The sequence below is a fragment of the Anastrepha ludens genome, chromosome 3 (assembly GCF_028408465.1).
Source record: "Anastrepha ludens isolate Willacy chromosome 3, idAnaLude1.1, whole genome shotgun sequence".
NCBI classification, from domain to species: domain Eukaryota; kingdom Metazoa; phylum Arthropoda; class Insecta; order Diptera; family Tephritidae; genus Anastrepha; species Anastrepha ludens.
In genome coordinates, this window is record NC_071499.1 from 7160164 (window position 1) to 7170334 (window position 10171).

At 40.1% G+C, this 10171-nt stretch overlaps 1 protein-coding gene across 1 annotated transcript; it reads left to right on the forward strand.

Annotated features, from left to right (window-relative positions):
* The first annotated feature begins 3908 nt into the window (after window positions 1-3908).
* LOC128856448 (uncharacterized) lies at window positions 3909-9511 on the forward strand. The gene is made up of 3 exons (XM_054091751.1): window positions 3909-4252; window positions 4329-4869; window positions 8504-9511. The coding sequence occupies exons 1-3, from the start codon at window positions 3909-3911 to the stop codon at window positions 9509-9511; spliced, it is 1893 nt and encodes a 630-aa protein (XP_053947726.1).
* The last annotated feature ends 660 nt before the right edge of the window (window positions 9512-10171 follow it).

Below are 10171 nucleotides of genomic sequence, written 5' to 3' on the forward strand. Positions count from 1 at the left end.
CTAAATTTTCCTAATACTTTTGTTATTATTGATTTAAAATAAATCCATATTCCTGGCAGCAGCAGCAAATATTAAATTGAAAACAATTTAAATTTAAGTTACTTACCCATGAAGTTAAATTTTGAATTTAATTAGTTTTCCTTAAATTTTGCAAAAAATTTGTAGCAATTTCGCGCAATTATTTCCATTAAATATTTAAGTAGACTGTGCTTAGCACTTAACAGCAACGAATTTGCTGAAAATTAACTCGGATTGATTTCATTTAACCAACTCTCCCCCACACCGATATTGAATATTACGTATACGCCACACCCTCCATTTGTAGTGCGAAAGCTCAGTTTTTGGTTGTCCGTTCATTTGCCGTATGGAGTTTTTAGTTGGGCCTCGCAAATTGCATTTACAACCACAAAAATTATTTTGAAAACTTTTCTTTTGTTTCCGCTTTTGGGTGGTGCAAAAGTTTTCCCGCAAACGCACACAAGCGCAAGGCTGGAATTTCGGTGCACTGTGTGTATGTAAGCATGTTTTTAGTTTGCATAATCCTATTTACTTACATAGTATTTGAATGGCGGCCGCTTGAGTGAGATTGCTTTTTGCTACTGCCGCTGCGTGGGTATCTCGTTGTTGCTGGGCGTTTTGCTGTTCGTGATTTCCGTAATTTAACTATTCGAAATATGCAATCCAACATATTCAGACATATGTACACATCCGTATGTATGTAGACATGCGTCCGACTATGTGTGCAAAAGTCATGCACTTGCAACTTTATGTTGGCGTGTTTTTGTGCCTTTGCTTTTTGTGAAGTGAGTATTTTTTGCACCACAAAACCACAACTTTTGGTTAGAATTACTGTGGAAAAACAAAGGCAAGCAAGTGCAGGTAAAACTAAATAAAGTTAGTAAAACATAAAAGAGCAAAAAAAAAAACAAAAGAAGAAAAGAAAGATGGAAAAACATTTTGAGAATTCCTGACTGAAAAGTGAGCTAAATGCCAGTGGAAGTGTTGAAAGTGTTTGAAGTGTGGATTTGTTAAAGATCAACCAAGTGGCAGTGATAAGCCAAGTGAATGTCATTATTATTTGCGAAAGTTCTCCACAGGTTTTACGCAATCACACGCCAACAACACGCACGCATGCATATGCACATACATTTCACTTGCCAGCAGCGGGTGTAGGTACACTTGTACTTGAGGGTGTGTGGGTTTATGATCTGCTCTTCACAGCGGTTTGTTTGTTTGCTTAGCGTAGGAGGAGGGCTTGCAGGCGCGTCAGCGTGGTTATGCTTGTCTGTATGTGGGTGCTAACATGCGAAGCTATACATACCTACCATATGTGGGTATTTATGTGCAGATATGCGCGCTTGTGTGTGGCATGTGCATTGTTGCATGCAAATGGCATGCGATACTGGTGTCGGATTAAGTTTCGTTTATGGAAAATATGCACTTTTTTCTGCCAACTAAAATTCTATGACAGACAAGAAGTTAGCATGTAACCGCATTCTTATGTATGTAGGTGTATATGCCTACAAATGCGTGTGAGTAGATTTTTGCTTATACAAAAATTAACGAACAAAAAATACTTTTTGAAGTTAAAAGTCAAAAAAATGTAAAATAAAAAAATGTAAATTTAAAACTTAAAACCTCGCAGTGTCGTTGAAAGTGGAATAACTGATCAACTACAACAATAACTCTTTGACTCTAAACTCTTCTATTTCTGACAACAGTCCTATTTCCGTTCCTCAGGACCGTAGTTTTGGCTCATTACTCTTCATCGTCTTTATTAATAATATATTCTTTTATCTGCAGACGATTTAAGGGGTTACATGGGTTTCGTCGTGTAAAAAAAGGCATATTTTCATTTTTTTTTCTGTGCAAAAAATTATTTAATTAATTCAAACTTTTTTCTGTCTTATAGATACATATTTAAAGAAATTTAAAATTTATTATTGAAATTTAAAAAAAATAAAATTAAAATTCCTCCATTGCGACGTCATTTCCGGTGACCCCTCGAAAAAAAGGTGCGTCCGCGTTGTCAGCATAACTCCTGACAGGCTCATCAAAAATGAAAAAACAAAAATAAGTGTTTTAGTTAAGACCATAAACTCGTGCTTGAACGAAGGAAAGAAAAAAAGTAAAAATTGGAATTTTGGCAGACATTTTTCCAAAAAAATGAAAATTTCAGTCAAATTTGCTTGACATTTTGTTTTTTTTAAATAGTTGTAATTGAAAAAAAAAAAAAAAATCCTTCGTTCAAGCACGAGTAAATTGTATTTCGAACACCTGTGTAAAATTTCATCAAGATCGGTTGAGTAGTTTTCGAGAACATTTGACAACCGACTTTGAAAACACAGTTCCGAGAAAAACGCGTTTAAAGTTTTGAGTAACAATAAAAGTGGCTTGGAGCGCACACATTCCAAAGGCTGTATCTCCGAATTTATTACTCGGATCGACTTCAAAATTTAGGATATTATTGCTGAGATGTTGTAGAAATTAATAAGCCAAAAAAAAATAAATCCATTCTTTGAACCAACGAAACCCCTGTAACCCCTGAAAAGTTTCTAAATCAATATTAAGACTTTCCGATTCGTGGAAGCGCCAGTCAGATCTCAATAACGTCGCGGCTTGTATGTATAAATATATATTAGTATGGAGAAAAAAAAAATCAAGAAGAAAGAAATTGTTTTAGTAGAGAATGAAAATTGTTTAATACTTGCGTCAAAACAGTGCTGATTTATGGCTCGGAAACTTGGCTTGTGACAGTTTCTGTGGGTTTCGGCAGCTATGGGCTTTAGCACAACAACAACCACTTGACAAATTGTGGCGTGGCCCTTACGCAAACATGTGACCGAAATAGCACATGCCGCCTTGGAATGGAGAAGGACAATAAACAGAGGGACGAGCAAATCATTCTGTGACCTAGGAACTTTAGTAAGCGAAAGAAATGAAAGAACATTTTATGGCTAGACTAAATATTATATGTGTGTGCTTATATTTTCTGCATATGCCAATAATAATACGAGCATTTGGTATCTGTGGGATTCAATGAATATTTAAATACTAAGAAGTAAACTCACGGTAGAAGTTGGAAACGATAACTTTTTTAGCCGATAATTAGCCTAAATATAATATAAAAAAGAGACTCACCTCATTCGTTGATCTCGCTGCTGCCCCAAATGGTATGTCTGGTATTCGTGTCGCAGCTGATCAGGATGTTCTCTTTCTTGGCAGGAGAGTATCTACCAAATGCTGCATCTCCTCTGGAGGTGCCGATCTGTCGTGGGCCATGTAGGCAGACACTAAACAGAAGCAACTGCCGCTAGATGGTTCCACCCTGACCACCTCCAAATCCGATGAACTCAAATTAGACAGCAAGAAGGCATTAATTATGTTCCTCACTAGGACACAGGCCCTAGGCTTACCAGTTGGTATTCATTAAAGCGAATACATTTTGTAGAATGTTACCAGATCTGGCTAATGACATGACTCAGCCAGTTGAAAGATATATTTCACTTGCACAAATATCTGACACACCGCCATACGTATGACTTTACTGTAAGTACTTTAATAAGGTGTGTGTGTGCAATTTTCAATACTTTTACACCCACACGCGCGCAAACCTGCTTATTTAAAGTTCCATTTACCTTTACGCAGGCCATGTTTTAATTAAATTAACTAAGAGATTAAATTCAAAGCCCAGGGGTAAACATAATATTAATCGCTTGAAATTAACCCAACATCTTATCGCTGATGATATTAAGTAATTAATTTACGCATTGCTAATTGAAAACAGTTATAAATTGACGCATCGCAAGCAAATTCCTAGTAGTACAGTTTTAGTCAGCCGCTGCCATACGAAAAGTGTTTCAAGAATTTTATACCCGCAGAGGCGCTCAAGTATTAAAGTTTAAGAAATGGCAAAATCCTTTTTACTAACCATTTTCTTATTGACATTTGCGCTTCTAAGCGATGCAAAATTACGTTTTCTTATTGACGAAGTAAATGGGGATCACGAGGCCTATGCCGAATTGGCGCTCTACATGACCGAGCGTTACATAAGTCCAAAAACGAGTACGCTCATCATCATGGAGCAGTGCGAACACTGCCAGCCAGGACTGCAAAATATGCACACCCGTTTGATGCGCCACTTCTTGAAGCGGTTTAATCCCACCATGTCGCTGCAGCTGTCCTTTGGCTTGCCAGAGGGTAGACTGTGGGACTATAATATTTTTATTGTAGATTCTATGGAAGCATTCAAGTGAGTAAAGTTATTAGCAAATTTGTTTAAAACTCCTCGAAAGTGAACGTACTTTCATATCTGTAAACGCATATAGGCACTTAAGTATTCACATTCCGGTAACCCGTTACGACTACCAATTCCATTTCTTCGTAATTTTAACTTTGCGAACTAAAAGCTCGAAAATTGCAAATCAGCATATGGGCGGCATATTCGGCGAGTGTTTGCGTTTCCATGTGGACAATGTGGTTATAATGTTCCAGCTGGAAGACAACAAATTTGGATTTTTTACTTATTATCCTTTTGGGGAGGACTTCTGCCGCCAAATAGTTCGAATCATTGAGTTCAATACTTATGCGAATGGCAATTTGACTGATGATCGTCTCTTTCCGCCACATTTGCGTGATTTTCACGGCTGCACGTTGAATATATGTGTGCAGTTGTCTTATCCATTGATGGGATTTAAAGGCGATCACAACGATCCGCGCCAGCTGCAGGACATTAATCGGTTGGTGGGTATAGAAGCCGATTTGCTGAAGGATCTGTCGAAAGCGTTGAATTTTCGCGTGAATATTTCGATACCAAAAGAGGATAGTGTTATTGGAGAGTTTAATGACTCGAAAGGGTGCTTCGTGGAGGTGTGTAAAATTAAGTTAATGCATTCAAAAATATGTTTCGAAAGTATACCTATGGAACCTGAATTTTGGTTATTCTATTTATAATAACAAAATATGTATATGTTTACGGTGGCTGTCGTAGTAGTTATTGTTGTTTTTGTTGTCGTACGAGTACCTTTGCCCTGTCTGTATAGCGTAATCACCGGTCGTCTTCGTCTAGCTCATATACTGGTAGGCCCAGGAAACTAGCTGTTTCGTTGGGTTGGGTCCAGAGGGAGAGGGGTGTTAGATGAGTGGGTTTGATATATGTGAAAAGGTGGTTAGTTTTGTGCGGGGTGCCTTCACATGCCGGACATATGTTTAGTATGTCGGGGTCGATTCTGGATAAGTAGGAGTTTAACCTGCTACAATATCCAGAACGTAATTGTGCCAAGGTTACGCGGTGAGAGTCTTCCAATGAATGTCGGTCATGGCCTGTCTATACACTGTCCGATCCAGTAGCTGTCTGTTTATTTTGTCTAAGATCTCGTCCGCGTAGTTGAGGAAGTGCCTTCTGATGTGCCTGGGAGGTGGGTCAGGCTCGAGCAGGTGTCTGCATGGGTGAGACCTGCGGTAACACCCTAGCAGAAACTGCTTACTGAGCAATTTGTTATGCTTCTTATCAGGCAGCATAAGGGCCTCATCATGTAGGTGTTGTATTGGTGACATCAAAAGACATCCTGTCTCGGTCCTTAATGCAATGTTTTGGCAGGTCTGAAGCTTCGTTCAGTGCGAATCACTGATTCTAGGCGACCAGATAGGCGCAGCATAGTTTAGAACCGGTCGGCCTATTGCTTTAAAAGTCGACAGCAGCATTTCCTTGCCTTTGCCCCAAGTGCTGCCGGAAAACGACTTGAGAACCTTGTTGCGATTCTGTATTTTCTTTGCAATAGCGTTTGTATGCGCTGAGAAGGAGAACAAGCTGTCAAAGGTAACTCCCAATATTTTGGGGCTGTTAACCGTCGGAATTTGTGTATCATCGACTCTCACTTTGAGTTGTAGCTTGACCTCCTTTGTCCAAGTGGTGAAAAGGGTCGCGTGGATTTATTGGGGGAGAGTTGTAAATTCCTCGCAGTGAAGAAGCGAGAAAGGCTGGCGAGGTAGTCGTTTACCTTGGAGCATAGGCAATCAATGTCATCTGTTTAGATGTTTGATCTCGAAATATCGCCGACGAATGACGACCGCTTACCGCTTAGCGGTCCACCTCTTCAGCCCTGGCGGGAGTGTCGACTGTAAAATGTCATCTAGTAGCGTGGCGTGGCTGACTGTATCGAAACTAGCACTGTCTACCTGTGTACCGTATCCCGTGCCTGTCGTAGTCGAATGGGTTGATGTGTGTCTACCATTCGAAAGTGCGTAGGTTCGAATCTCCGTGCCTGAAATACCAAAATGATACAAAAAGTGTTTTCTAATAGAGCTGTGGGGACCTTTCAGAGAAGGAGACTGTAGAGCACTTTCTCTGTAAATGTCTGAGTTAGGCAGGTAGACTATTAAAGTCACTGGCTACTCCTTTCTACGGCAGCCTGGGACAGTACGTCAACCTAGATCGCATCAATCTTCTCCATTACATCAACAGCTCTGGCTGGCAGTCGAGGTCTGTTGGAGGTCTTATAATAGTATTAAGGCGGCGCTTTAATGCTACTTGAGGTATGCCAGAGGGGTACTTCAACCATTTCACTTACCGCATGATAAGGAAACACTCGTGGCAATATCAGCCGAGATTGACGGCTTGTAAAAATAAAAATGGTGATTTAGTGGCGGCCGCCGTCGCCGAATGGCTTGCTGCGTGAGTACCATTCGAAATTCACAGAGAGAACGTAGGTTCGAAACTCGGTGAAACACCAACATAAAGAAAAAGTTTTTTCTCATAGCGATCGCCCCTCGGCTGGCAATGGCAAACCTCCGAGTGTATTTCTGCCATGAAAAAGCTCCTCATAAAAATATCTGCCGTTCGGAGTGGGCTTGAAACTGTAGGTCCCTCCATTTGTGGAACAACATCAAGACGCACACCACAAATAGGAGGAGGAGCTCGGCCAAACACCCAAAAAGGGTGTACGCGCCAATTATATATATATATGTATATATATATTTAGTGGCCGATAGAAAAGAAGTGCTTTTTTCAAACTTTTTTCTATTTTGAAGATTGAACATTGTCATTTATGAATAAAAATTAATATCGTGCAAATGACTGCCACGACTGGCTTTACAGTAGGCCATTCGATCAACCCAATTTTTAAGCACATTTTCGATTGTTTGGGCTCCAATTTCATGAATGGCAACTTCGATTTCGTGTTTTAAAGCATCAATCGTCTCTGGATGGTTCGCATAGCATTTGTCCTTAACGGCTAATCACAAAAAATAGTCCAACGGGCTTAAATCACAGCTCCGAGGCGGTCAATTGATATCGGAATTCCGGCTGATTATTCGGTTTTCAAAAACGGTAGCCAAAAGTTCGAGTGTAACTTTGGCAGTGTGACAAATTACACCGTCCTGTTGAAACCAAATGTCGTCCATGTCATCCTCTTCAATTTTTGGAAACAAAAACTCGTTGAGTATGTCACGGTAACGCTCCCCATTTACTGTAACTGCGGAAGAAGAAGAAGACTCACCACTTTGGAAATAGATTTTCAATATTTCCCAATTTTGTTCAAGCGTATAGCGCCCCATTTCGTAAATGTCAAACCTTTAAGTAAATTATGAACACATTTGACATGTCATTTGTGTTACCATTCTCAAAAAAATAGGTGGTTCAAAAAGCAAACGCTACATGGCCCACCCTGTAGTTACCTTGTTTCTTAAATAACAATGAAAAAAAAAATGCAAGTCAGGGGGAGACGATAGGTAGTTCTCATCCGAGGCTTCGTTTTCATTGGGCGGGATTTTTACTTGGCGGGGTTAAACCCAGCGCACAACCAGCTATTCTGGATTGCTTCGCCTTCTCACACTAGTTCGCTCTTAGACGGGTGTTCGGCAGCTACATGTGCAGAAGAATCGTATTGGCCACTCCCAAGTGAATGGCAATCAGTGACTTTCCTAACTTGCGTAGACTTCTATATATGGAACTATTCTCCAACTTCCAGTGATGATTTCGAGATTGTAAGAGTCTTGGTTTATCTAGCCCGCAGCGATAACAATGTCAGCCTGGAAATCCAACGGAGAATCTCTCTTGCCAACAAGTGCTACTTTGGACTAAGTATGTAATTGAGTAGTAAAGTCCTCTCTCGACGAACAAATCTAACACTATATAAGGCTCTCATCATTCCCGTTCTAACGTATAGCGTAGAAGCGTGGACGATGACAACATCCGATGAAGCGACGCTTGGAGGGTTTGAGAGAAAGATTCTGCGCTAGAGTTTTTGACCTTTGCACGTTGGCTACGGCGAATATTTTATGGAATATTGGCTATGGAACAATGAGTTGTATGAGTTTTACGGCGACTAATAAAAATCCAGGTTATTAGCTGCGATCAAAGCCATATCTTATCATAGCCACATTCAAAGTAATCTCTGTGTGAATTCCGGTTTCATAGGTATATTACATAGATACTATGCTTATTAAACAAAAATTTAAAAATTCATTTCTTTCGCTCAATTCTTTCATCACTCACCATTCGTAGCTCAATGCTGGAAAAACGGACATTGCAATTGGCTGTTTGAGTAGCTCGGATGGTTTACGCCATGTCTTCAGTTACTCTGTCACCTACCACCAGAGCCCCTACGTATTCATTGTGCGTAGCGGCTTGCACTTCGGCCCCATCAAGCAACTCGTGCTCGCTTTCCGCAGAGGTGTTTGGATAGCCATTGGTTGCTGTTGCGTGGTTGGCATGATTTTCATCCGCCTAATTGTAAAGTACACAAATCGTCAGATATGCGAGAAAATAGTCGGCCCACCCAGACGCAGTGACTCCACCAATTTGATTGTCGTATTGATGGGTAATCCCATTAAAGCATTACCACGCCACAATTGCGCACGCCTCCTACTCATGTCCTGGATGTTGGCTACATTGGTGCTGCGTAATGCCTACCAAGCGAATTTGTTCGACACATTACGCATATCGCGACGCATTCCTGTTCCGCGCAGCATCTCTGGGCTTGAAGATAAAAACTATGTGCTGCTCTCCGACAAATATGTGGACTTCTATCAGCAAAATATGACAACAATCGTTCGTAATATGTCGAAACGTTACAGTCTTATTCAAAATAGTATAACGTCACGCCTAACCACTTATTCTACGCTGGACGTTTTGGCTTGGCACAATCAACAAAATTGGCAAACCAGTCGCTTGACGTACGTCGACGAACCAATCTATCCCGTGCAGATATCCATGTTTTTCAAGAAACATTCTATGATGCGAGCGTTCTTTAATTATCGCATTAAGCAGTTCATGGCCGCAGGAATAACGTCGCACATTGCTTCCAAACATGTGAGTAGGAGTTACGAAATAATTAACACAAGATCACGACGGTTGCCGGCCATTAGTAGTAATATGCTGAAGGGGCTCTACTTGTTGTACTCGATGCTAATGGGTCTGGCATGTGCGCTGTTTGCGCTGGAGCTGCTGAGCGAGAAAATGCAGTGCATGAAGCGAGTCGTGGACTGGATGCACTGCGTGGAAAGTAACTAGTCTTCAAGGGAGGGAGAGGTGTCTTCGTGCACAGGTGTAGTTTTTTGAAGTTTTAAAGGTGAATAATACAAAAAAAAAACAAAATAATTTCAGATGATATTCAGAAAGGACTATTTTATAAGACAATTTTTTAAACCGAAAGCCGCATGATGTGGTGCGTGACTGCCATTCGGCAATGTCCGGGTAGTGCATGAAGCACAAGATGATATAAAAGTATTTCTAATTGTGTTCGTTCCTCGGCAGGCAATGACAAACCTATGAGTGTATTTCTGCTTTGAAAAACCTCCCCTTAAAAATCCTTCTCTCATTCGGAGGCTTCATAAAACAGCAGAAGCTCGGCCATACACCTAACAAAGGATGCAAGCGTTCAACCCATATTGTAATATTTTAATTAACTTACTATACAATTAAATTTATTTAATTTTATTAGATAATTGGCAACCCTATTCCTTAAATTCTTTTCACTTGATAATACTGCGCGATCAAACTAAAAAATTTCAAAACGGAGGAATATCAAAAATGTAAAAGTAAGCCCATATATTTTTCGTACGAAATTTGTTTTAAAATTAATAACTAATAGATTCTGAAATTTCTTAAGAAGCATATGAAATGGAGACGAAAAATATTCTTTTAAAACTAAAAAGCAAAATTGCAAACCAA

Excerpts from the sequence above, each read along its gene's own strand:
- LOC128856448 (XM_054091751.1), top strand. The coding sequence starts at position 3,909 with ATGGCAAAATCCTTTTTACTAACCATTTTCTTATTGACATTTGCGCTT. Across the intron at positions 4,253-4,328 it reads GATTCTATGGAAGCATTCAA|GCACTTAAGTATTCACATTC; the intron begins GTGAGTAAAGTT and ends AAACGCATATAG. Across the intron at positions 4,870-8,503 it reads CGAAAGGGTGCTTCGTGGAG|CTCAATGCTGGAAAAACGGA; the intron begins GTGTGTAAAATT and ends CACCATTCGTAG.